This window comes from Lampetra planeri, chromosome 44 (assembly GCF_965212315.1).
Source record: "Lampetra planeri chromosome 44, kcLamPlan1.2.h2, whole genome shotgun sequence".
NCBI lineage: Eukaryota > Metazoa > Chordata > Hyperoartia > Petromyzontiformes > Petromyzontidae > Lampetra > Lampetra planeri.
Window position 1 is genome coordinate 3,040,974 of NC_136150.1, and position 27,776 is coordinate 3,068,749.

Genomic DNA, 27,776 nt, shown 5'->3' on the forward strand with positions numbered 1-27,776 from the left:
GTGTACACCCACACACAGTGCACACACACACAGTGTACACCCACACACAGTGTACACCCACACACAGTGTACACCCACACACAGTGCACACACACACAGTGTACACCCACACACAGTGTACACCCACACACAGTGTACACCCACACACAGTGCACACACACACAGTGTACACACACACACACAGTGTACACACACCCCACACAGTGTACACACACACACAGTGTACACACACACACAGTGTACACCCACACACAGTGTACACCCACACACAGTGTACACCCACACACAGTGCACACACACACAGTGTACACACACACACAGTGTACACACACCCCACACAGTGTACACACACAGTGTACACCCACACACAGTGTACACCCACACACAGTGTACACACACACACAGTGTACACACACACACAGTGTACACCCACCCCACACAGTGTACACCCACCACACACACACACAGTGTACACCCACCCCACACACACACAGTGTACACACACACAGTGTACATACACACACACAGTGTACACCCCACACACAGTGTACACCCCACACACAGTGTACACACACACAGTGTACACCACACGCTGGATGCTTGCTGGGTTGGGGTGGTACGTGAGATGCGTGGTCGAGTCCCCAGAGGTTGGGCTTTAGAGGCACTTTGACGTGTGAACTTGAGAGGGTTGCCGATGGTACACGCTGAAGACACTGCGGATGCAGGCTGAAGATACATACCGAGGATAGATACGATACGCGCTGGAGATACTGCTGATATACACTGAAGATACGTGCTGAAGATACTGCTGATACACTACATATACCGAAGATACGTGCTGAAGATACTGCTGATACACACTGCTGATACTGAAGATTCAGGCTGAAGGTACAGGCTGAATATACAGCAGATACACATCGGATACTGAAGATTCAGGCTGAAGATATTGCAGATACTGAAGATTCAGGCTGAAGATACGGGTTCGAGATACTGAAGACACACACACTGCAGATACTGCAGACACACACACTGCAGATACTGCAGACACAGGCTGCAGACACAGTCTGAAGACACAGTCGTAAGATACTGAAGACTCAGGCTACAGACACAGGCTGCAGACACGTGCGTAGCCATGCCAAGAGATCTGTTCCAGAGCCCAGTGCAGAAGACTTGGCTGCCCAGTGATCTGCCCGGAGTCGCGCCCCCAAGATGTGAGTGTTTGCCGCTGCTGCCAACAGCAGCAGCAAAGCGCCTTGCCGTGCGAGGATGTCTCTCTCTGTGTGTCTCTCTCTGTCTCTCTCCGTGTGTCTCTCTCTGTATGTCTCTCTCTGTCTGTCTCTCACTCACTTACCACGGTCAGCGTGGCCACTGCTAATCCCTACGGTGTGACCTCCCCCCCCCCCCCACTTGCTCGTTTGTACGGGGAAATTTGAGTCAGGTTCACAACGGCGTGCTGCCGTTTCAATTCGGGCAACGAGAAAAACAAGCGACTATTTGTTTGTGTTTCTCCATTGTGATTTATTATTTTATTTTATGTCTATGATTATTTCTATTATTTTTATTATTATTTTTTATTACCTACGTGACTTTACCGAAAAAAAACTAAGAGTATGAATCCTTGCAGTCACGAATGCTTCAAATGTAGAATTTCTTGTGTGTTGGAGAGCAAATATTGTGGATTTACTCTTGAGGAGTAAAACCGGTGTGCTGTACTAGTAACGAATTGGCACGTTCAGTTTGCGAGACAACCCTTATTAGTTGGCTGTGTCGGGTGGTGGCAGTTTTAACGACACATTTAAACCGATATTACGGATGATCTTGGTCGCGAAAGCCTCCGACGTGTTCAACCAATTTAATTGTGGTTGGCCATTGTGAGGCACGGCATTGCGCGAGGATGAATGATGGGAGGCGAGTTGAGCCTCAAGTGGCGCTTGAGTCGTTTGAGAGGTGGCGGAGCAGAGGTCGCAACCGGGTACCTGATACCCGTACCCTACCCGATGCCCGGCTACCCGTACCCGGCCAGGTACGGGTACCCGTTTGCGACCCTGGTGCGGCCGGATACAGGTACGAGTAGGCCGTGAGTCACTGGTGAGTAACCATTTGTCACTCACGGGTAGGATACGGGTACCTGTACCCGGCCGGGTACGGGTACCCATGTGCGGCCGGGTATGGGTACGGGTAAGGAATCAAAACCCGTTTGCGACCTCTGCGGCAGAGGCTTCGGGAGGCCTTCATCCAGCAGTGGACTGACCATGGTTGATGCCGATGGTCACTACGGGTGACGCGGCCTAGCGGGTAGCTCGTGCACCGCTTGCTATACAGACGTCCACGGTTCGAATTTGGCGGCCGCCCTTATTGTTACTCGGGTTGTATCAGAAGTCGCAAACGGGTTTTGATTCCTTACCCGTACCCGTACCCGGCCGGGTACGGGTACCCGTTCCCTACCCGTATCCTACCCGAAATGAGTGACAAACGCCGCCATCGGCTGGCGGGTTCACACGTGGTCGTGGTGGTGGTGGTGGAGAGGCAGAGGTCGCAAACGGGTTTTGATTCCTTACCCGTACCCGTACCCGGCCGCACCAGGGTCGCAAACAGGTACCCGTACCTGGCCGGGTACGGGTAGCCGGGTATCGGGTAGGGTACGGGTATCGGGTACCCGGTTGCGACCTTTGGGTTGTATTAGCCATTGTAATAGTACGATTGCTACTAAGCGCCATCTGATTCGCAGTCAAAGGTCTCCGCGGGTATCATTCGCAAGAGGAGGCAATCGTGTGTACCGGCGTCTGGGTCCAAATTCGGAAATTGCCTGAAAATTTCTCAGTTTGGGATTATAAATAAACAGCAACCTGTTTACTGCCAAAACTTACTTGGCAGGACCCTCCGGAAAGCGAGTCATGAGACTCTGTGAGGCTTTTCTGGATAAACAAGCGTAATCATAATCATAATATTTCGCGATATAATTAGGCAGAAGGCCATGTGGCTGATGGGGTGGAAAAATATATATTTTATGTGGAGGGACAGATCCCTAAACTCTTTGTATTTTACCAGGTAAGGCCTTCTGAGCAATACAGCTCTTTTCAGAAGTGACCTGGCCACAAATGATAGCTCAACGAAGTGGCTTATGTGGAAATGCACAGCAGCCAAATACTCAAAACGCATGATGTTGATTATAAATGTGGAAGGAATAACCGGAGGACCTGGAGAAAAATCCACGCGACCACAGGGAGAGCGACACGCAAACTCCAAATATACAGCAGCAGGCGTCAGGGTCGGGATCGAACACACGACCTCCTGCGTACCAGGCGAGGTAGTTAACGCCTCGCCACCGTGGCGGTCCTGGCTGTGTGGTTCCTGCCCCGTGACCTTTGACACGGCCTCGGTTCTTGAGGGTTTTGAGATTTCTCAGAAACACCCACACTGCACTGCACGTTAGCAATTCAGCAGAGCGGCCCCTTTTCTCGGAATTCGCCACCGGAATCCCGGGGGCCCTTTCTTGTAAAACCAACCGGCGTGGCGTGGTCAACGCTGCCGCTCTTGCAGCGCTAGAAGGGACGTACGCCGTGGAGATGGAGCGACGAAATGAGCTCGTGCGCCGGTGCCAGGCGCGGTGATTGTTGTAACGCAGAACCATGGGGGATGGTGACTGATAATAAAGGCGGGGGAGGGTTGGATTAGATTGCGTAAATATATAAATGTGCTTGTCACATAGACAGAACTTGACCAATTAGTTAGATGGTGACTGCTTGTGGATGGGAGGCCTTATTCATCCAGCAGTGGATTGATGAGCGCTGATGATCTGGTTGCCTTCTGTCCAGGAATTGGCATCGGTGTACAAATAGTGGCAGGCATTGAGTTGTTCCTGATATCTGGTGGCACTGTGTTAAACTTTATTGCATTTTCACTGCAGTGTTGATAATTCATTGACCTAGGCAGCGTGAGAACTCTGTGAGGGTTTGACCTCAAGTGGGAGAGGTGGCAACCAGAGCTGATGATGGATGCTGGGGTTTGTTTTTGAGTTGCTAGTCGAAAGAAATACTTTTTGTGATACGATTGAGTCAGACGTCACTTACGAGCTGAAATCGATCAATCAACCGCACGGTTGGCTACGTACGGTGCAAAAGAAGTTCAAGCAACATACAACCTCCGAGCAGTGGATTGATCGTGTCGATCGTTGCTGGCGATATAAATACTAATGTCTGTATGTGTTTATAGACGGTTTACAATATACATGTGAAGACGGTGGGTGGGTGTGTAATCTGCAATTCACCAACTGGGAAAAGGCAACGGATTGTATGGACCGGTTTTGACGTTAAGTATCTCAACAGCGGAGTCCAGCTTGTGTAGCAGCAGGTGTGTACGTATGTTGAACTTTTTTCACACCGTACGTAGCCAACAGTGATAATTGGAGATATATATAATTGGAGATTACCACAGTGATAATTGGAGATATATGGGGGAAGGACAACAAACTAAACATAAAAAGCAGTTCCAAAGAAATTAGTTTGCAACCCAGCGGCTTCCTAATATCGGTCGGAAGAGCATTCCAGACGGCCGCAGAAGCGCATTTGAAACCGCGCGATGGCAGTGGACCGTCTTTGTTCGACAGTTAAAGCCAAAACGCGGCTGCCACAGAGGCTGACCGGATTGACCGCATCGCTCATGGCTGGATCTCTCCCAACACCCCGTGGTTCCTCCTCACGGCACGAGATTCCCGATCCAGGTGTGGAGTGCTGCCTGCCGTACCTTGCCGGGCTTGAAGCGGATTTCCCGCGATGTAAAACCCACGCGATGTTCCCCAGGGCGAGTCGCGCATTGGAAACCCACGTTTCTCGCTCGTCAATTCGTGGACGGGGAATGTTGGGTTTGGTCACTGCCGAGTGGCCGCGTGTGACTTTGTTGGGTTTGAAAAATATATATATTTCGTTGTTATTTATTAATTCCTGAAAAGATGAAACTCGCCGTGCCTCCATGCACGTCGTGCAGAGCTGCACGTCCCACACGACCACAGGCATCGGCTCAGCCTCTCTCCCTCCCACTCTCCCCTCCCCACAGACACATCATCTCGCATCGCCGGTCACCGCGTGTGTGCGCGCGCGCGCGTGTCACTATGTATGCCGCTGGTGTCAATGTGCCGGTACACGCGGTATACCGGCTCCTCGTGTTCACCACACGTGTGAACCGGCACGATGCCGAACGTGTCCTGTGCCTTAGACGGTGAGGCCTCGGCAGACGGGAAATGGCTGCGCGTGTGTGAGGTCCTCGTGAGCAGCGTGGGCGTAGCGGGCAGCACCGCTGCACTGCGAACCCGGCGACCCGGCTTCAATTTCCGTTCGTGGCCATCAACGCCAGCGGCGATTATCTGAACCGTTCCTGGGCCTCCCCTAGGTAGACTCGGCCTCAAATGTGTACCTGGTCCGGTGCATGAAACGTCAGCACTAGGGAGACAAAGGTGGCCGGGTGTAGTGCTGGCCGCCCAACCCCATTTCGTGTGCCGTGCCGGCCTTCATAGGTGCTCGCTAACAGCACTTGCCACGACAGTCTGTGAATGGTTATAGGGGGGGGGGGTCTTTGGCAGGATGTCTCCTACCGACACTTCCCCATTGAAATTTCCATCACTTTGTGTGTGTGTGCGCGCGCGCGCACAAACACATGCACCGTCACGCATAGCAACAACCGCAGACATCACAGCTCAGACACGCACACGCGCGCACGCAGATCAGCTCGCATCACCGGTCACCATGTGTGTGTGTGGGTGATGTGTGAATACATAACGGCTTGGGGATGCATTCATCCAGCAGTAAATTGATCGTGGCTGATGATGGTGGCGGTGATCTACATTTATCAATGCGTCTTTAACAAAGCAATGCCGTTGAAGCCCATATGCATCGTGTTAAAGGGGAAATAAATAAATAAGCAATCCGCATGGGGGGGGGGCGGGGGGGTTCGCGCCGCCGCCACTGATGTTGAATTCTTTTAAAATGAGAAAATTTCGTCTACGTGGGCTACGTGCTCGCACGCGCTCAGTTTGGGGGGGCGGGGGTGGGTTGGGTGGGTGGGTGGATGGGGGGGCTCGAGAGGGGAGGGCTTGAGTGGGAGTCTGGGGGGGGGGGTGAAGGGGAGAGCTCAGCCAATTACCCACGCTACTGCCGCGTCCTTTTGCGGTATTCGGCGCTTTTCGGCCACACAGCGGTGAACCGTCGCAGAGAGATTCCTTGTTCGGGGCCCCTGGGTGTGGGTGTCTCTCGCTCTCGTTGAGGTTCACAATGGCCGTGTCAACCACACAGAGCCGGCACCGCTGAGATTCGCGTTTCAAGGCTCGAGACCCCGAGTCTGGGCGTCGTTCTCTTGAGCAGCCGGCCTCGCTGAGACGGACAACTGTGAGGTCAGGGGTTCATAATGGCCCCGTGTCTCTCAGCCAGCACCCTCGAATAATGCCGGTTCAGTATTCAAGCCCTCGCTCCGGGCGTCTTTCCAAGCCGCGGGACAAGATGACCTGCGCGCGTGATGATGCTATCGGGAGGCAGACGGTGCATGCTTCCCTTTAGCGGCTGTTGTTTTTTCTCTTTTGAGTGCATTAACCCTTCACTGGACAGAGAGAGTCTCCAACTCTCGTCGAGTGGAATCGTTTGCCCGAGAGGTGGACGTGACGTGGTGCTCGTCGGCCCGGGGTCCCGTGCGCGTTCGCACGGGCGCGTCAACGTCTGCGTGTGCGCGTCACCCGCGGCAGATTTCTAGTGGAGGCCCGTGAAGCCCTCTGCGTCTCTCTCTCTCTGCGTCTCTCACACGGGGCTCGTAACGACTGTGGGGATACACTGGGCTAGTTCTGCTGAGGTGCTGGTTTATGAATCACGATGGGTCCCTCCCTCCCTCCATCGTGTCCCTCCCTCCCCCAGCTCTGCTTCGATCCCATTCACACTCGCCCATCATCCTCTTGGTCTCGTGTAACAACAATGCAATTTGTAGCGCGCACAAATATCTGGCGGACACTAATGAGCGTCTCTTGAGGCACGCAGACGAGCTTATTTTTTATTTAATTTACTTATTCTCGGGTACAAAGAGCACCATCACGAATCGGCGTTTCTGCGGGGTCGTGCTACGCGAGGTGTGCCCATACCTGCCAACCCTTCAGCAGTGCTGCCTGCCTTGTTACAGACCAATTCAGACTTTATTGGTGACCCCGTGCTCCTTATACATCTCAACGTTCATCCTACAAAGTCTCATCACGAGGGAGAAACACAAACAAATAAACACTTTTTTTTTGCCCGTATTGAAATGGCTGTACGCCGTATAGACCTAAAAACTAAATTTCCCTGTACAAAAATACGGAGTAAACCGAATGGGTTGACAGCTGTCTGCCTGTAACCCAGTTCCAATTCCTGGCAACGCGGCTAACATCGGTGGGCGAGGGATATCTGAACCTGGTCCTGGGTTTTCCCCGCCTCCCTTCACCACACGCAATGACCAGTGTGGCGAAGTATGGTCAAACAACTACCCTGACCGACATGATACGGGGGGGGCGGGGAAGGGGGGGAGACCTTCAACCGGTACTGAATTGACTTGGGCCTGCGAATAGTTCATGGTTTACGCTTCACAGTAATGGCGCTGATGATGCCGACCGTGACCCCGACGTTGACCTCTGCCTTGCCCCTGCCCAGCATGCCTGCCGCTGCTCGCCAACTCGCCGATGCTGATCGCGATGGTCGGCCTCCCGGCGCGAGGGAAGACCTACATCGCCAAGAAGCTGACGCGCTACCTCAACTGGGTCGGCGTGGCGACGCGCGGTGAGGCCGCCGGCTGGCTCCAATGCTTGCCTGGGGGGTGGGGGGGGGATGAAGTGGAGGGATGGAGGTGGGGGATGGGGGGGATGGGGGGAGGGATGGGGTGGATGGAGGGAGGAAGGGGTGGATGGAGGGAGGGAGGGGTGGAGGGGGGGATGGAGGGGGGATGGATGGAGGGAGGGAGGGAGGGAGGAGGGGATGGAGGGAGGGAGGGGTGGATGGAGGGAGGGGTGGATGGAGGGAGGGAGGGGTGGAGGGGGGGATGGAGGGGGGGATGGAGTGAGTGAGTGAGGGGGGGATGGAGTGAGGGAGGGGGGGGGGATGGAGTGAGGGAGGGGGGGATGGAGTGAGGGAGGGGGGGATGGAGTGAGGGAAGGGGGAGATGGCGCTGTGTGTGAGTGTCTCACCCGAGTGTGTGTGTGTTCGTGTCCGCAGTGTTTAACGTGGGTGAGTACCGGCGCGAGGCGGTGCGCTGCTACAAGTCCCACGAGTTCTTCGAGCAGAAGAACGAGGAGGCGATGCAGATCAGGAGGTGAGGGCCTTGCTCGCCCATCGCCGTCGTAGTCACGCGATGTTTGTTTCGAATTTAAGAACTAGTTCGGGGCTAAAATAAAGAAATGAATTCATTGTCACCATTGGAACCTCATTTGCCAGTAAAAAATATGATAATTGTTTTTTTACCCTTCTATCTGGCAACTAAACTGACACCTTTTTTTTTTACAAGGAGTCATGTTTGCATAGACCACAATACCTGCAGCCATAAGTCTGATAATATATGCACTGTCCTTGAAGTTGATTGGTCCACATCCAATGGTGTAAATGCTTACCCCGAGCTCTCATACTGTGATGGTGCATTGTCTTTGAGTTGTGCGCCTTTTGGCGTCATCTGGTCCAACACCATGTGAGACTAGGCTCTAAGGAAAGCTGTCTCGGGTGTGGACCAATCAACTTCAAGGACAATGCATACATTATCAGAGTTATGTTTTTTGTTTGCATTATGGCTGCAGGTATTGTGGTCTATGCAAACATGACTCCTTGTAAAAAAGGTGTCATGTTTTTGCCAGATAGAAGGGTAAAAAAACAATTATCGAACTCATTGTCGTCGTGTTTCTCAACGCTCGCTCGTCTCCGGTGGTGCGGTGTTCGACGAGCCGAGGGCACACCGCGGGTGCTGCCCGTTGGCGAGTCCAGAATAGCCGCGCAGTTTCGCACCAAAGTTTTATTCGTGTTGGATCAACGCCACGAGAGTCATCGAGCCACCCAACACCGCCCCCTTCCCCCCCCCCGCACGCCTTTGCAGACCGATGGAGCGGAGGCATTCATGCTGTCAACGTTGGTGGGAAAGCATTAGAAAGAAACGTGATACAGGAATACCGTGCACTTTCGTCTGGTTAGGGACCAGAGCATGGACGAATGTCAAAAAATTTACTAATGTCAAAGTAGAGAATTTATTTAGCTTGCAAATTTATTTTCGTCGGCGAAAAGCGTACATGCAAATAACTACAATAAATATAAAAACGTACATGCAAGTCACTACAGTAAGTATATAACACATGCGTGCGAAACCTAAATAAACAGAAATGAAGAAAAATTAATATAAGAATAAATAAACCAGACTAAATAAATGAGGAAAAAAATCATTTACAGTAATTACGAAAATAAGCACAGTATGAATACTGTACACGTGTTTTATAATCACGAAAATAACTATGAACACTGCAGTATTATACTGTTATCACAAAAATAACTGTGAATTGTTTCCGGTATAATCACAGAAATAAGTAGAGTATTAATAATATGACTAAACATAAATATAAGAGACGAGCTTTACTACCCGGCCTCGCCCGGGACTTGGATTCTTGTCTGATTAATTTCACATCTTAATTTTAAAGCAGAAAAGACATCTGTCTGTTTGTGTGAAGCAGCGAAAACTCTCGAACTCTGAGCTCTAACGTACTTTTCAGCTCTCTACGTCATTCCCTTCTCGAGTTGCCAAAATCGACATTACGTGGGAAGGGAATGACGTAGCGAGAAATTCCAGACAGCATAAGCTGTGCAAATTGACGACTTCTATGCAAAGACTGAACGACAAAAGACGGCGCGTGGCGCGAACGTCGGGGAAGGTTTGGGGATGAAATCGGACGAAAGAGGAAAGTCGCGTGGACCAAATTTGAAATGTGGTGATAGTTGAAAACGGCCGAAAAGAGCGAAGCGACGAAAGTCAAGTGGACAAAAGTCGAGGTGTCGCTGTAACTTTATTTCACTTGGACGCGCAAAGGCGCAGTGCACGCTCGAAATTCGACGCTGCGAGACGGGAAGAGACGGGCACGCGGATTAGAGATCGCATGCAGGTCCGAGACATCGTCGCGTTTGACTCTGAAGAGCAGCGAGCTTGAAGCTTGGGCTGGACGCTCCAGAAGGGATGATTGCCGGTGGTTGAGCCTGCAAAAGGAGCGGCAGCCAAAGGTGGAAACACGTCCAAGAGACGTTTGGGGGATGTTGATGGCGTTGGCAAACCTTAATCCAGCGGTGCATAGATAATGGCTGCCGCTGACGGTGATGATGTGTGTGTGTGTTTGTTGTGCTGCAGGCAGTGTGCCCAGGCCGCTCTGAGAGACGCCAGAAGATACATCGATGAGCAGCAGGGCCACGTGGCGGTGAGAGGAGGCGTCAAAACACCATCACGACACCATCACAACACCTTTACAACACTGTCAAGACACCATCACAACACTGTCAAGACACCATTACAACACCATCACAACACCATCACAACATTGTTAAGAAAAGAATAACACATTCCTGCGGAGGGAGCTGGTAGGAACGTTGGGTTGCTCGGTCAATGGCCAGGGTCAACGGCGGCGTGGTGTATTCCGCAAATATGCCCGACTGTGAGGGCGGGCACAAGCCGGCGTGAGTAGGTTAAACGTTGAGTTTGATGAGGGCACCACGGGGTGACTAGCCCCTCCCCACCCAGCCCCACCCTCCCCACCCAGCCCAGCCCCTCCCCACCCTCCCCACCCAGCCCCTCCCCACCCTCCCCTCCCCACCCAGCCCCTCCCTGCACGACGGACGGACACAATCATTCCCTGTGGGCTGGTGTAACCAGGAGGTTCCTACCAGTATAACACTGTCATGACACCATCACAACTAACTTTCATCATGAAACAATCACAACATCACCACACCGCCGTGTCAACACTGTCATGAAACCATTAAAACATCGCCACAACACCTTCATAACACCGTCACAACTCTTAGCATGAATCCATCACTACGCCATCACAATTCCATTACAACACCATCAAAACACCGTCTCAAAACTGTCATGAAACCATTAATATATTGTCACAACACCTTCACGACATCGTCACAACTCAATCATGAAACCATGACAACACCGTCACAGCATCCTCACAATACCATTATAAAACCATTCAAACATCGTCTAAACACGTTCACAACACCATCACAACTCCGTCATGAAGCCATCGTGAAACCATGACAACACCGTCACAACACCGTCACAACACCGTCACAGCGTGTGCGTGTGTGTGTGCGTGTATGCATGTGTGTGCGTGTGTATGTATGTGTGTGTGTGCATGTGCGTGTGCGTGCGTGTGTATGCGTGTGTGTGCGTGTGCGTGTGTATGCGTGTGTATGCGTGTGCGTGTGTGTGTGTGTGCGTGTGTATGTATGTGAGTGTGCGTGTGTGCGCGCGCGGCGGTTGTTGTTGTGTGCTGTGAGCAATGCCATTGGGGGGGAAGGCTGATCCTTAACAGCTGTTTACGCTCATGGCGTGTTGGCAGCCACCGCAGTGGCCAGCAGGGGCCCTGGATAGGTGTGAGGGGGTGCTGGTAACTCCTCCACCTTCAATGCAACTACCGAAATAACAGAAAAATAAGATGAACGTTCGCTTGTGCTGGAGGCCCCGCGGGGAGGGGACAGGCACCTGGACACTGAACCCCCCCCCACCCCCTGGGTTCCTCCAGAAAAGTCTGTAAGGAGGAGAGGCTTCCATTCTTTTGTCAGGAGCTGGACCGGCGTTGCCTGGAACTCCGTGGGATACAGGAGGTCTGGTGGGGTGGTTCTGGCTCCAGTAACTGAGGGGTGGGACAGTCCTCCGCTTAGCGCAGGAAACTGCCAAACAACTTTAACTAATGAAGGGGGAATGGGGAGCGTGTTGGGATGGTGTGGGAAGCTGTGAATCCCCAGACTACTGTGGGCTCATCTCATCAATGGAGGCAAGGAATGAAGGTGGTGGCTAATTCCCCTCCCAAATATGAACATCGGTGGAGGGACGCGGGCAAGGCTGATGAGTCGGATGGTTTCAGTGAGTCAACCCATGGCACCTGGGTCTGTCCTGCCAGCCGCAAGCCTTCCGCACGTCACATGGCCTCACTGTGCACCTAGCCTGCCACAACCGCCGTGGCGATGTCACCACCACTTAGTGGCGAACGGTGGCTGTTGTTGTGTGTGCGCGTGTGTGTGTGTAGGTGTTTGATGCCACCAACACGACGAGGGAGCGTAGAGACATGATCATTAACTTCTGTCACGACTGCGGCTACAAGGTGAGTTGGTCACAGGGCGAGTCCGTTGGCGATGGGCGAAGTCATTGGGTGTGGGTCGAGTCGTTAGTGGTTATGTACCCACTTGTTTACCCAGTGAAGCCTCGCTGAGTCTCAAGACTGGGTGATGATTGCTGTGCGTGTCTCAATTGAGTAATTTGCAGTGTAACTTTAAAAAATCCCCATATTTGGTCAACATTTTTTGTTTCAAATGACATCACGGGATCTTTAACATCCACTGTGAAACGCATCTTATCTAGATTCATATAGCGCATTATTCCAAAGCACAGAGTATTTTATTAACCAGGACGGCCTGCTGGTTTGGAACCGCAAACCTCTGCAACAAGCTTCTTCGCGTATGTCCGTCCAGCGTGGAAGAGTAGACCAAACACAAGTGGTTGCAGGGCCCTGCGCCTGTGGTCACGTGACGATGTCGCCGACGCGCGTCGCCTGTCCCTCTGTTCCAGCTGCTCTTCGTGGAGTCGCTCTGCGATGACCCGGACGTGATCGCCTCCAACATCGCGGTGAGCCGCCTCCGCATTTTGCCCGCCACACTTCCGCGTCTTTTGCCCGGGGAGGCATCGAATGCTCCCCCCCCTCCCACCGCCAAAGGCTTGGCCTCCTTTCTAAGTTCTCATTTTTTAACTATCGCAGTCGCTCTGTGATATCCACGTTTGACTCTGTTCGGATTCGGAAGAAGTCGAGCCAACGTGTTCCGTCGGCTCGCCGTGCGGCCGCGGCCGACCATGAGCGACCGTCAGAGGTCGCAACCGGGTACCCGATACCCATACCCTACCCGGTACCCGGCTACCCGTACCCGGCCGGGTACGGGTAGCCGTTTGCGACCCTGGTGCGGCCGGGTACGGGTAGACCGTGAGTCACTGGTGAGTAACCGTCTTGTCACTCATTTCCCAACGTCGTGTCTCTTCTCATAATTCAAGTTCCTAGAATCAACCCACCAGCGCCTGCAACATGGCTTCATCCCAGAGGTCGCAATCAGGTACCCGATACCCGTACCCGGCCGGGTACGGGTAGGGTACGGGTACGGCCGGGTACGGGTACCCGTTTGCGAACCTGGTGCGGCCGGGTACGGGTACGGGTAAGGAATCAAAACCCATTTGCGACCTCTGGCGACCGTGGGCCCATCGCGTCACTGGTGGGGACCCCGGCAGCGTGCCGGGGCCTAGCTCGGCGCTGGTGGGGGGAACGAGACCAGAACAATTGGAATTGTACGAAATGTGTGAAAATGTGTGCACGGGCAAACAGCTTAATGTGCATTTACTACAGGTAATTTTCCATCGAAAGAATATAATTTATAATAAAATAAATGAAAGAAATTCTTAATAACGAAAAATATATGCTTGTCTTTGTCCTGTATGCCTTTTGGCGTCCGCTGGTCTAACACCGTTTTGAGACGAGGCTCAAAAGAAAGCTGTCTCTGGTGTGGACCAATCAGTTTCAAAGACAATGCACTATATTATCAGAGTACGTTTTTGGTTTGCATTCTAACCACAAGCATTGTGGTTAATGCAAACATAATTCCTTGTAAAAGGTTTCAGTTTGGTGTTTTAACATCTTAACACAACTGTTTTGTTGCCAGAAAAAAGGGGGAAACCTAATCTCATTTGTGACGAACCTAAAAACGAATCGTCGTAAATGGAATTAACATGCATCTGGGGGTTCTCCTGTACTGTACGTGGACCAAAGTGTCACTTCAATGTGGATTGAGCCTAAAAGATCGCAAAGACGACATCGGCAAATCTAAACTCCGCAACGCACGGTGCGCGGGGCGTGCTTTCGTGCCTGCGTGTGTGTGTGTGTGCTATGGGGCGACAGGAAGTGAAGCTGAGCAGCCCGGACTACAAGGACTTCGACCTGGAGACAGCGCGGGACGATTTCATCAAGCGCATCGAGTGCTACAAGACCGCCTACCAGCCCATCGACGACGAGGTGGACAGGTAAGGAGGGGGCGATAGCTGCACGGAGTCGACTTGCGAGGGCTACGAACATACATGTTTCATGGTGTTATTAGGCGAATATACACCATCTCCGGCCAGTACCCAATACCTACCTATAGGGGGCACTTAACGGGTTGAGCCAGTACCTGGCAGAGGTCGCAACCGGGTACCCGATACCCGTACCCGATACCCGGCCGGGTACGGGTAGCCGTTTGCGACCCTGGTGCGGCCGGGTACGGGTACGGATAGGCCTTGAGTCGCTGGTGAGTCACCGTTTGTCACTCATTTCGGGTAGGGTACGGGTACGGGTAGGGAACGGCTACCCGTACCCGGCCGGGTACGGGTACGGGTACCCATTTGCGACCCTGGTGCGGCCGGGTACGGGTACGGGTAAGGAATCAAAACCCGTTTGCGACCTCTGGTACCTGGGGAGCTGAGCCAAGAGGCTGACAGTTGAAGGCCAGATCGGATCCTGGAGCGAATGGGCCAGCCCCCAGGTAGGGGGCTATGGGGGAATGATGTCACCCTTCCCGAACCTGGTAGAAGGTTCGGGAAGGGAGGCGTGGCTAGGGCGGAGCAAGCCACAGAGCAGCATAAAAGGCAGGAGCCCGAGAGAGTCTGGGCAGTGCTGCCAGCGAAGACTGAATAACCAGTGGAAGACAGAAGGCCGGCTAGCCAGGACCCTGGGACTCATCTGACCCACCGTCCTTATCGGGGCTGATCGGAGCGAGCCAGTGGTGCGACCCTGGAAGCCTCGGAGCCCGACGTCCTTATCAGGGCCGGGTCTGAGTGGCTGGTGTTTGAGACCTGCTCCTTGGCTGCGCCAGGTCAAGCTAGCCTCCCCTAGGGATGTGTAGCCGGAGGAACCGCGAGACCTTAGCCAGGAATAGGGCGCGTACAAGAGGGGTTATACCCTTCCAGGCAGCGGGTACAGGGGCCGTTACCCCTGTGTAGCTAAGGACTGTGTTGTGTGGTGTTAAGTCCTTTGTAATAAATAAGTGTTGCCTCCAATCATCCGTCTACGCCATCTTAAAGAACTCGCTACACATGCATACGTACATACATACATCCGGCGGTTCACCAGGATTTGCTTCACGCAGCCTGGCTGCTGAAAGTGGAGACCAACACGGTTGGGGAACGCGCGGACTGAACGGTCTCGTTGTCCTGTCCCCCCCCCCCCTCTACACACGCGGCCACCCCAGCGAGCTGTCCTACATCAAGATCATCAACGTGGGGCAGCGCTTTCTGGTGAACCGCGTGCGCGACCACGTGCAGAGCCGCATCGCCTACTACCTCATGAACATCCACGTGCAGCCGCGCTCCATCCTGCTGTGCCGCCACGGCGAGAGCGACAGCAACGTGCAGGGCCGCATTGGCGGGGACCAGGGCCTCACGGCGCACGGCCGCCAGGTACGGTGGCGTGCGTGTGCACGCGTGCGCTTCACGGCGGCTGCCCTGCCTCTCTCCGTGCGCATGTCCGTGTGGAGAAGCCGGAAGACAGTGGCCCTCCAACAAAAACGGAGGGCAGAGGAGCGACGCTCGCAACAACGAGCGGAGCGCCGGGCGGCTGAAACGCAGCAAGTTTGCGCAGTAGGGGGCACAGCTGGTGCATTTGGCAGTCGTCTCAAGTCGGTCAACCGGTGACACCTGGGTCTGTCCCCGTGACCTCCTGTCAGCGAGCCTTGGACACTTCGCGTGACCTCAAAGTAAACCTGCCCTGGCACAGGCGCTGTGGTGACGTCACCGTCATTTAGTGGCGAATGGAGGGTATTGGAATTGGTGGAGAAGAACTACGTTAGTGTAGCGGTTGGCGCCCTACTCTTAGAACCTGGCGACCGAGTTCTATTCCCGCTCACGGCCAACATCGGTGACGATTATTTTAACCAGTCCTGGGCCTCCCTGAGCTCAACTCGGCCTCAAATGAGTACCTGATGCGGTGTGTAAACATCGCCACTCGGACGTGGTGCTGGCCACCCACCCCCTCGCGTGCTGTGCCGGCCTCCATAGGTGCTCTCGAAGAGCACTTGCCCCAGCAGTCTGTGTAGGCCACACGGGGCACCCTTGTCTTTTGTGCGCGTGCGTAGTTTGCTGGCGCGCTGTGCCGCTACGTGGAGGAGCAGAACCCGCTGGCGCTGCGCGTGTGGACGAGCCAACTGCGCCGCGCCATCCAGACGGCCGAGGCGCTCGCGTTGCCCTACGAGCAGTGGAAGCCCCTCAACGAGCTGGACGCCGTGAGTCCTCCCTGACCACCCCCCCCGCGCCCCCTCGCCACTTGGCCCGCCGATCGGTGACTCGACGGCAAGGTGTAGCCGCCCGTGCGAGCGGTCCGAGCTTTCGGAAGGTGCTCGCTCGAAACGGCTGCCCCAGCGGCTACACGCGGGAATCTCTCTCGCTGTGCTTTTGCATGCGTGCGCCGTGCAGGGGATTTGTGAGGAGATGACCTACGATGAAATTAAGCAGAGGTTCCCAGAAGAATTCTCTCTCCGCGCCGCCAGCAAATACCACTACCGCTACCCCAACGGGGAGGTGAGCTCACCCACTGACCCACCCACCCGCCCACCCAACCGCTCGCCCACCCACCCACCCAACCGCTCGCCCAAATGCTCGCCCACCCACCCAACCGCTCGCCCACCCACCCAAACGCTCGCCCACCCACCTACCCACTGTGGCATGTAATCACATTGATGATTTTTGACTGTGGCATGTAGTCACAACGTTGACGATTTGCCACTTCTCCTCTTCCTTCTCTCCCCACCACGTAGTCGTACCAGGACCTGGTGCAGCGGCTGGAGCCGGTCATCATGGAGCTGGAGCGGCAGGAGAACGTGCTGGTCGTGTGCCACCAGGCCGTGCTGCGCTGCCTGCTCGCGTACTTCCTCGACAAGGGGGCAGGTATTGTCCCCCCGCCCCCGCTCCCCTCCTCAACACGACCCCCTCCACTACCCAGCCCTGAACCCCTTTACTTTCTGAAAAAAAAATTGGCGGGGTGGGGGGAAGGGGGTAGAGGGGAGCCGCCCCAGGGCGCCGTGTCGCCGACATCTGCAGCTCTTGCAGCCACAGAGTGTTGTCCCGTGGCCGTACGAGTTGTAGATTTCGTGCGGACGAGTTGTGATTACCGGTATAAATGAGTAGAGCCTGGCGGCATGACGGCGAGTCTGGGGGATCGTCCCGTGCTGCGAGTGTGTGGGCGGGCGAGCGTGTGTGTGGGCGAGCGAGCGTGTGTGTGGGCGAGCGAGCGTGTGGGCGAGCGAGCGTGTGGTATGTGTGTGTGAGCGAGCGTGCGTGTAGTATGTGTGTGTGAGCGAGCGTGTGTGTGTGTGTGTGTGTGGGCGAGTGTTTGGGTTTAAGAGTTGACCGGTTGGGGTTGACCCTCTGGCGTGCCTCCCCCTAGACGAGCTGCCCTACCTCAAGTGCCCGCTGCACACCGTGTTCAAGCTCACGCCGGCAGCCTACGGTGAGTCTCGCACGCGGACAACGATCCCCCTGCATAGTCCACGTGGGCTCTCGGCGCAAGTGCTGTTAGCGAGCACCTATGAAGGCCAACATGTGCCGCACGACAGGATGATGTGGCCAGCACCACTCCCGACCGCCTTTGTCTCCCAAGTGGCGATTATTACACACCGATGGGTACTCATTTATAGCTCTGTCGAGCGAGGGGAGGCCCACGACCGGTTCGGATAATCACGGATGTTGGTTGGCTCGGAGCGGGAATCGAACGCGGGTCGCCGGGTTTGTAGCACAGTGCGCTAACCACTGCGCCAACACTCCCCGCACTAACAATCGCACGCACGCACATACAACAACAGCCGCCATTCACGGCTGTTGTTGGGGGGTAATGTCACCATGGTGGTTGTGCCTGGGTAGGTGCACTTTGAGGCCACGTGAGCTGTCGGGAGGCTCGGTGGCAATTCACGTGACAGTCCCATGTGCCATGAGTTGACTGATATGACTGGCAGATGCACCACCTGTGCTCCACCTTGTGCCAACGAGTTCTAGCCGGCTGGTGTTCCACTGATTGTGGGCGTCGCTTATCTGCCCAATGCTGCTATTGGAGGGCTACTGCCTCCAACTACCCAGTAGCATCCTTCAGGAGCCTTCTCCATAGTGGCCGATCTTGACTCCGCTGGTACCAGTCTCCAGCAAGTCTACTCAGCTCCACACCCTCTTGTACCACATAAATCCATGTCTTCTCTGGATCGTGCCACACCCGTTTAGCCCCTCTCTATCCAGCTCGATCTATCTGGCCAAACACAAGTTGCTTGGGCGTGCAGCGGCTGGGAATGTGGGCTACGTGACCGGGCCAACGCAGCCTCGCCTGCCGGAGGAGCTCGCTGAAGGGACTGTATCCAGATATTTCAATTATTTGTGAGCTCCTCGCACAATCTAGCCCCGTTAAACCAGGCTAGGTGGGTGTGTGGGTGGGGAGTCGGTGATCTCCAGAGCCTCGTACGTAATCTAGTAAAACGGTGATGTCTTCTGTGCCTGTTGCTCAGGCTGCAAGTTGGAATCTGTTCATCTGGATGCAGACAGGACGAGTACAAATGGAGATGGACACTCGGTAAGCTGACTCACCCACATGCTGTCCACCATGCTCACCACACACCAGCTCACTAACCCACCCACGTGCTGGTCATGCTCTCACCCCCTCCTTGCGAGCTTACTAAACCACTCATTCACCGCCTCACTCCTCCATTCATTTACATCTCGCTTTCCCCTCACCTCTCATGTGCTCACTCACTCACCCTCTCATCCTTCCCCGAGTTCACTATCCCACTCACCCACTCACTGTCCCATTCATTCATCCACTAACTCACCCACTCACTCACCCCCGCCCTGAGCTCACTATCTCACTCACACCCACCCACCCACTCGCTCGCCGCACAATGATGCCGACGGTGTGTTGTGCGTGCTTCACGTGTCATTCCGGTGGCTGTTGTTGCTGTGTGCAGAGCGCCACGCGGGAACCGTGACAAACTCCGCGCGCCGTGAAACCGGCTCGCGCGACCCAGTCGCCCTGCATCCGCTCGGCGGACGTCCGAGCGAGGTCGGCCTGCGCTCGGGGATCATAGCGGCCGGCTGGCGTCGCACGAGCGATTCCCAAGCGCGACGGTGCCTCCGTCACTCAAGCAGCCGAGCGTGGCTCCACGCGTCGGCGATTCCGTCGCCTGCGGCCGAGTTTTTGCGCGCGGGCGCGGCTGCGGGGACGGGAGCGCCACCCGCGGTCGAATGACAGGGTCCCCCCGGGAAGCACAGGGTCCTCATTTTTGGTTTTTAAATGCAGACGATGACGACGCCACCGCCGCGCAAGCCACTGCCGATCGTCGTGCGGGTAGCCGGAGTACCCACGCCCGTGACATACGAGTACGTTAAACTAACGGACGGGCGCCTGTTTAATTATCAGCTGCACCTCACTCGACCCCGAGCGGGGGTCAGTGACTCGGTGGCTCGCTTTACCGCAAAATGCGTGGAGAGAGTAATCCGATTACTTTAGTGGAACGCGCGGAAAGATCCGCGTGTTCCAACCCCCGTTGCGCGCTGGTGAACAATACAATCGCCGTATTCTCCGATTATAAGACGCGCATATTTTTTTAAATCTGTACTTTAGAACATAAATTGGGGGTGCGTGTTACAAATCCCGGTAGCTGTGGTGGTGCGAATTAAGCCGGAACTTGTCGACATGTCCGAGCGCAAACATGCAGCGGTTTTACCGGGGAAAGGTTTTGAACGCCAAAAGATTTCTCCAAAAAAACCTCCGTGAATTTGCGCGTTTTGTTTTATTTATGCTTTATTTATTAAAGTGATGTCTCTCAGCCGAGGGGTCAAAGGTCACCACAAGTGACTCCCCGGCACCACGTAGCTGCGTTTTTTTTCTATTTTTTTAAACTGTTACTGTGCACAGGCCGAAAACGTCAAGCGGCCAGCAATGAGCAGCGCGAGTAAAAGTTGTACTCGATAAAGAGCGTGACACGTTTCTTGAGTTGAGTAAGGTCGTTGTTTTGGAACTTGGGGGAAAAGACGACGATGGGGGGGGGGATTTCCACAGTGGAGCCGTGCGAGGGAAGAAGCGGAGAGAGGGGGGTGAGGTGACCTGCGGTGTGGTGAGTGGGTCAGGGAGATGGTGGACGGATGGGTAAGTGTGGGAGCTAGTATGAAACAGAATCTTTATTTATCCTGGAGAAATCCGATGAGCTATGAAGCGCTTTCTTTCCAAATGTCCACTATTTTCACAGATGTCCAGTGTGTTGATGAGTGAGGGGAGGGAGTTACCATACCTATCAACCCCTTATCAGTGCCCCCTACCTTATTACAGACCAATTCAGACCTTATTGTCCACCCCGTGCCCTTACAAATGGTAACGTTCATCCTACAAAGTTCCATCAGAAGGGAGAAACACAAACAAATAGACAAACAAAATTGTTTCCCTGTTTTGAAACGGCTGTACGCCGTATGGACCTGAAAACTCAATTTCCCCGTACAAGAATACGGGGTAAACCGTATGGGTTGACACGGTGTGCGAGTTGCTGAGTGGGTGAGTGAGAGTCACGGCAGCAGTTACGTGGTCCTATGCCAACCTGACAGCCGGAGACGGTGAACTCTACGCGGAGTCGGTTTTCGCAGCGATTCGTCATCGATTTTTCTTTTTTTTATGTTTTTTTTGCGGGGTGGGGGGGGGTTAAGGCCACGTGATTATCCAGGCCCCACGCTTTGTGACGTCGAGCACACGTCCAACCAACACCCGACGTTTTGTTTTGCTTGAACGAGGAGCGGGCAGTGGTCGAATCCCCCTGGGGTGGTGGTGGCAGGAGACGGAGAGTCCGTGCAGTTTTTATTGTTGTTGTTTTTTAATTTTGTTTCGTCGCACTTTCCTGCCCATACTTGAGACCAAACCTGTGACGTTTTCCACGGTTTGCAGATCGCCCAACCCGTAACGTTTTGAAGTCCCTTGGTCAGGAGCGCTGTGTAGCCGCACGCCTTTGTGCGATGCGTGCGGCGTGTTTACGCCTGTGGTTTATACGCGAAATAACCTTTCGCGTCAACGCAATAGCACTATTTAACATGCGGACGATCCGACTCCTTCACACATGTCTCTCCACGTAAAGAATAGAAACGTTTTTTTACACATCCCAGCAGCCACACGACCTTCTGAGAGTGCGGAATTTCAGCGGCAAAATTCTGAACCGGTTTTAACATTCGGGCGACGCGCATGATTACTTTGTGTTCGATATTATTTCGCGTTAATCTAGCAAACCATACCGAGCTGAGAGGCGCCTTTGTCGATGAACATCTGGCAGTTCAATTTCGATTTAAAGCTTTCGTTACTGCAGGGATTCATCTTCTTGGTTCTTTCGGTAAAGTCACGTAGAAGGGATGCTGTCTTTCCGACAGACCTGTTCTTCACCTGAGGACGGCTGCTTGCGTTGTGGCCGAAACGTCGTGAGAATTGTATTTTATTATGTTTTATTTTTATTATTTTATTAGTTCCCTTCTACGTGACTTTACCGAAAGAACCAAGAAGATCTGGCAGTTCACCAGCATCAGTTCGAGCAAGGCTGACTGTTGGTGAGACACGGCATGCTGAAACTGACTTGAAGCTTTCTGGACTGCAGGGATTCATATTCTTTGGGTCATTCGGTAAAGTCACCAAGATGACGACCGCTTGTGTTGTGATCGAAACGTCGTCGTTTTTCGTTATTTTATTTTGAGCCTATCTACGTGATTTTACTGAAAGACCAAAATAATTTGTTGAAACTGGTCCAGAGCTTCGCTTGAGTTCAACCGGCGTTGCTGAAAATGATGCATTCAGAAGTTAATGTGGCTGATGTGATGTGTAAAAAAATATATATCTTTGTGGAGGGACCAATATGAGTGGGAGGGGGGGCAAACTGTCTGCTGATTTGTGTCGTATTCTCAAAATGGTCCTTTGCACTTTGACTTCAAACTTTCGTGACTGCAGGAATTCATGTTCTTGGTTCTTTCTGTAAAGTCACTCCGATAGAAAATAATAAAATATATATTTTTTTTTTATTCTATCTACGTGACTTTACCGAAAGAACCAATAATATGGTCCTTTGCATCCACGAAACACACGATGCTTTAATGCAAGCGTTGATGTAATAATACTTTTCGCCTCGAGTAGAAATGTCGCATAAGTTTTCTCCATAATATCGGTTTTCTTTTGTTTTGGTGAGATCGTGCATTTTCCTGACCATCCTTGGGACCAAACCTGTGACGTTTTGCACCACAGTGCACGGTTTGCAGATCGCCCATAAAATTTAGAGTCCTTGGTCAGGAGCGCTGTGAAGCCGCGTGCTTTGTGCGACACGTGCGGTCTGTTTACGCTTGCGGTTTACACGCGTAAATACGGGGTCTAACACAAAAAAAAATGTAACCCGTAAAAACAAAGTTTTTCACTATAAATCCTTTATATGCGTGGCGGCTAGAGTCCTCTCGTCCTCTGGCTTGAGATGGCTGCCACCTATGGGTCAGATGATTGTCTGCCAGCATTAAGCAATTGGTAATTAAATATTTAAAAAAATTTCCCTTAACAGTGTAAAATTTTGGGAAAATTTTTTCACGAAAATTCATTGTCACGCACAACGAGTCTGTGTGGAAAATGTCAGCTCGATTGGATCACGGGAAGTGGGTTAAAAAACGACCGAAAGATTTGCACGGTCGTACGCAAGCACGCAAGCAAGCAAGCGAACCTAATATAAAGGATTTAAAAACCATATTATGGATGATATTGGTCGCGAAAGCCTGCGTGTTAAACCGACGTTTTATTTTCGTCGTTATCGTTATCATCGATGTTTTTAAACGTCCGCACGTTTCATGTGTCAGGGAAACTCCGGTCCGTTGACGAGAGTCATGTTGATGTTTTGCCCCCCCCCCATCCGATCACGTTTCGCCAGGTGGCGTCGTCGTCACCGCTACACGTGCAGTGACAATTCTGCAGCAGCGTTTCTTCACTCATTTTCAGAGGGGAGCGAACACGGGGGGGTGGGGTGCCACTTTCGCCGGTGAGACATCAACGCAAGGGCTGCTGCCACCCTGCCTGCCTGACATTTTCATTATTTGTGTTCTCGCCTATATAGCCCGTCCAAGGACGGGTGAATATTGCAGTCCATCTGAAATATTCAAACGAAAATATTGACCGGCTCATGATTATTAATGAGGTTTGGGGGCGGGTATCCAAATGAGTGGCTAATGATTGATGGGGGGGGGGGAGCTCCATGTGGAGTGACGTCATCTGCTCATGATTATTAATGAGGGGGGGGGTACCCCGTGTGGAGTGACGTCACCCGATAATGATTTTTAATCAAGGGGGGTGCCTCCCGTCATCCGCTCATGATTATTAATGATGGCGAGAGGTGCGGCATGTGGAGTGACGTCACCCGCTCATGATTATTAATGAGGGGGGGCCTCATGTGGAGTGACGTCACGCGCGTGACACATTTTTGGCTTCTTAGTAATTGTCGTGGGGGGGGGTGGGGGAGCCCACGTCAGGGCCTGCACTCAAGGCCACGAGGGGCCGGCTGTGGCCCCGCGAGGCCTTGCATTGAAGAGAGCACCGATCCGAGCGAAATCGCCTTCTCACAGCTGGAGACGTGAACTCTACGCGGAGTCGGTTTTCGCAACGACGATTTTACGATTCGTCATCGATTTTTCTTTTTTTAATGGTTTTTTTTGTGGGGAGGGGGGAGTTAAGGCCACGTGGTTAGCTGGGCCACACGCTTTGTGACGTTGAAGACACGTCCAACCAACACCCGACGTGGGCAAGCAACTTAAATTGCCACGTGTGAGGGCGTTTATCTCCAACGATGATGATCGTTTTTTTTGCGGGCGCGTTCTCGCTGGTAGAGTCGGAGAAATATTTATTTTTTTTGTTTTGCAGCTAAACTGAGCAGTTCGTTTACCGCGACCCTTTGGGGCCGTTCATAAATGACGTCACGCACCTAGGGGGGGGGTGTCAGACATTTGTGACGATGTGTGACGAGGGGGGGGTTGAGAAATTTGACGTCACATAAAAATGCGCAACTTTAAATAAATATAGACAACACGTTCTTCTTAATTAAATAGACTTTTGAATAAATGTTTTCTCCTACAACATCAGAGTGCAGCGACACATTAAATACGCACTACAATGACAATAGTTAAAAGCGATGTGAAGCATGTTTTATTTGGGGGGGGGGGGTGCGGGGCAGAGCTTTGTGACGTCATATTTGAGGGGAGGGGTCTGACTTTTTGTGACGAAGGGGGGGGGGGGGTCAAAAATCGTCCAAAATCGCGTGACGTCATTTATGGACGGCCCCTAAAACGCTCCTCCCGTTAATTCAAGTGCGTGTGTGACACCCCCCTACCCCCCCCCCCCGGTGGTGGAGGGTCCTGCGGCGCGAATGAAAGTTGTCCAGATCGTTGCGTGGCCGAACGCGCAAACCCTCGTCGTGGTCTGGGGATGTTGCGGCACCCTCGTTCCTCGGGGGGGGGGGGTGAGGTGGGGCAGGGGGGGGCAGGGTGGGGGGCTGGGGACGCGAGGTCGACCGCAGCGGGAAGATTCCCACCCCACTCCACACCTCCCCACCCCTCACCTCTCCACCCCACCCCTCACCCCCCTACACCTCCCCACCCCTCTCCACCCCTCCCCACACCCCCTCCCCACCCCCCCCAACCCAACCCCCCTCCCCACCCCACCCAACCCGGGATGCGATGGCTGCAGCTTGATTTCATGACGGGAAATAAAGTATTTTGCAGAAACATTGTCGTCTCGCGTATGTGTGCAGGACTTCTTTCGCACCGTACGTAGTCAGCCGTGCTATAATCTCTGCCGTGACTTTGACGTTTCGGCTGTTTCATCATCAGCCATGGTCAATCCACTGCTGGGTGACGGCCTCCCCGGCGTTGAGGGGGGGTTGGTGCAGCCAGAGGGCACGGCGACAACAACAAGAGCACAACAACAACACAACATCACAACAACAACGAGCAGCGTCAACGCCACGCACGCTCCACCGCCTTGCGTCGTGACGTCACCGCGCACAAACCTACGCATAAATGACGTCACCTCGCACGCTACACCGCCGTGCGCCGTGACGTCACTTCGCACGATACACTGCCGTGCCATTTCTGACGTCCCCCGCGCTGCACCGCACGCGCGTTACGTCATCCAACCCCGCGCGCAAATTGACGTCGCGATGACGTCACGCGCTTAATCCAAGCCTCCATGATGTCACGCGCGCTTCTCAAGCAAGGCGCAGTGACGTCATCGCGCACAACGGCCCCGTTGCGCGCGTGACGTCACCCGTCGCCGCGTCCCCCCCCCACCCCTTTGGCACGTACGCGTCCTGATTGGCCTCGCGCGCGTCACGTGGTGTCCCATCGCGACCACGCCCCCTCCACCACCACCACGCGCACGCTGAGGGCACCCACCCTACCACTCACCACCCTCCCTCCCTCCTGGGTAGCTGAGCGCCTCGGGGAGCTGAGGAGGAGGCGGCGGAGGCGGTGGTGGTCGAGGTAGCGGTGTCTGTACAACAGCCCACGCCAGACGAACCTCACCGACCCCGTGTGCGCTCGTAAACGCCGCCGCTTCGGGCTTCCATCTCTCGCCGTCGCCGCATTCCGTCGATTAATTTAAGCTCGTTCGCTGTCATCGTCATCATCATCGTCGTCGTTATCATTATGATGCTTCGCTTCGGGGGCTCGCGGGCGGCTCAGGGGCGGGCGAAAGGCTGAAGAGAGAGAGAGGCGAAGAGAGAGAAGAGGGTGGTGGTGGTGGTGGTGCCGTACGGGCACCCACGCTAATTCGCTTCGTTAATTAACGAGAGGAGAGGGTGGGTTGTGTGGGTTGTGGTGGTTGCTGTTGTTGCTGCTGCTAAATTCGCCGCCGCCGCCGCCGACCATGAAATACAAGCCCAACCAGACGCGGACGTTCGACGGGGACGGCTACAGGAAGAGAGCCGCGTGCTTGTGCTTCAGGAGCGAGTCTGAGCAGGAGGTGAGCCTCACACGCAAACACAACAACAACACAACAACAACACCCGCCATGAGCCACCCAAGTAGTGGCAACGTCACGGCGCGTGTTGTGCCAGGCGAGGTGCACTTTGAGGCCACGTGACTACACGAGGAGGAGGAGGATGAGGAGGCGGAGTGCCGGTCCCCTTTCCCCTCGCCCTTCTCTTCGTGTCGTGGCTTCTTTATTCTTAAATCTTGCGCCTTGCTTTATCGACCCGCGGAGGTCGTGGGTCGGTGCCGTGGTGGGGGGGGGGTGCTGAGAAGACTTCGAAGGGGCATTTGGGGGAACGCGCGGTGACGTCACAGTGGGGGGGGGTGACGTCATCGCCCCCCCCCTGCGGGCAGCCGTGGTCAAAATCCACTGCTGGATGAGAGACGTCTGCCTTGCCTGCGATGCTGCGTGTTGTCCGGATGAAATGAGAGTGGGGTGGAAGGGGGTGGCGAAATGTTGACTCCCTCGCCAGGTGTACAGCAAGGAAGGAGGTCGTGGGTTCCATCCCCCGACCCTGACGCCTGCTGTGTATTTGACATGGGTGGGAAAAAAACTATTTTTCCAGCGGCAGGCATCAGGTTTTTTCTTTAATACAATTAAACCCGATTTCGGGGAATTAAACCATGAATACGAAACTCTGATCCAAGGCTTAGGCTGCTTCCTCGTCGGTGCTGCTGCTATCGTACTCGGGGGGGGGCGTCGGGCACGGGGTAGTCGTAGAATGCGGCGGGCAGGTTGGTCTTGATGAACACGAGGAGCTTCTCCTCCACAATCGTGGGCGCCGCCAGTGAGTTCCTTCGCTTGGAATGGATGAAGCCCATCGTTGAGAAGTTCCTCTCGGATGCCGCAATTAGAACCAATTAAACCGGATTTCTCCCAATCTCAGATGATCGGGTTTAATATAAAAAGACTATTAAACCCGATTGTAAAAAAAAAAACCCGACTGTGCCACCCTTGATATTTGAATGAGAAAATAAGAATAGGTGTTTACCCTTCCTGCCAATAAGATGTTCAAGCGGCAATTAGAAACCTTTTTCAAGGAATCAAGTCTTTATTTGGAGTTTGCGTGTCTCGAGTTCTCTCCCCGTGGTCGCGTGGATTTCTTTTCTGCGCGTCCTCCGGTATTGCCCCTCCACATTTAGAATGAACGTCACGGCGTTTAGGGCATTTGGCTGCTATAAATTCCCGCAGGATGATAAGTCGCTTCGTTGAGCCCATCATTTGTGATCGCCAAGGTCGCATCTGAAAAAAAGAGCAATATAGCTCAGTGGGCCTTCTTACTTGGTAAAAAAATAAAAAAAAATGTGTTTATATTATTGGTTCTTTCGGTAAAGTCGCGTAGAAGGGAAATAATAAAATGATAAAAATATTAAACAATACAATTCTCACGACGTTTCGACTGCAACACAAGCAATCATCATCAAATGTGAAATCCACAGCACTTTTTAAATTTTTTTTACTTTTTTCAAAATTT

At 53.6% G+C, this 27,776-nt stretch overlaps 2 protein-coding genes across 5 annotated transcripts in view; both read left to right on the forward strand.

The window, feature by feature from the left end:
- The first annotated feature begins 340 nt into the window (after positions 1-340).
- Positions 341-20,275, forward strand: LOC144732792 (6-phosphofructo-2-kinase/fructose-2,6-bisphosphatase 3-like). Of its 2 annotated transcripts, XM_078614385.1 has the most exons (14): positions 341-1,211; positions 7,656-7,781; positions 8,214-8,310; positions 10,369-10,435; positions 12,275-12,349; positions 12,814-12,870; positions 14,183-14,304; positions 15,507-15,714; positions 16,389-16,535; positions 16,726-16,830; positions 17,067-17,196; positions 17,696-17,758; positions 18,798-18,862; positions 19,254-20,275. In XM_078614385.1, the coding sequence occupies exons 1-14, from the start codon at positions 1,133-1,135 to the stop codon at positions 19,272-19,274; spliced, it is 1,362 nt and encodes a 453-aa protein (XP_078470511.1). In that variant the 5' UTR covers positions 341-1,132; the 3' UTR covers positions 19,275-20,275. The 2 variants fall into 2 exon arrangements, with proteins under 2 accessions (XP_078470511.1, XP_078470513.1); XM_078614387.1 differs by lacking the exon at positions 16,726-16,830.
- Positions 20,276-25,675: 5,400 nt separating this feature from the next.
- Positions 25,676-27,776, forward strand: part of LOC144732793 (diphosphoinositol polyphosphate phosphohydrolase 1-like) — a 43,933-nt gene continuing 41,832 nt past the window's right edge. For all 3 annotated transcript variants that reach the window (XM_078614388.1, XM_078614390.1, XM_078614389.1), the window contains exon 1: positions 25,676-26,293. In XM_078614388.1, coding sequence (XP_078470514.1) covers positions 26,198-26,293 — 96 coding nt within the window. In that variant the 5' untranslated portion in view covers positions 25,676-26,197. The remainder of the gene's footprint in view (positions 26,294-27,776) is intronic.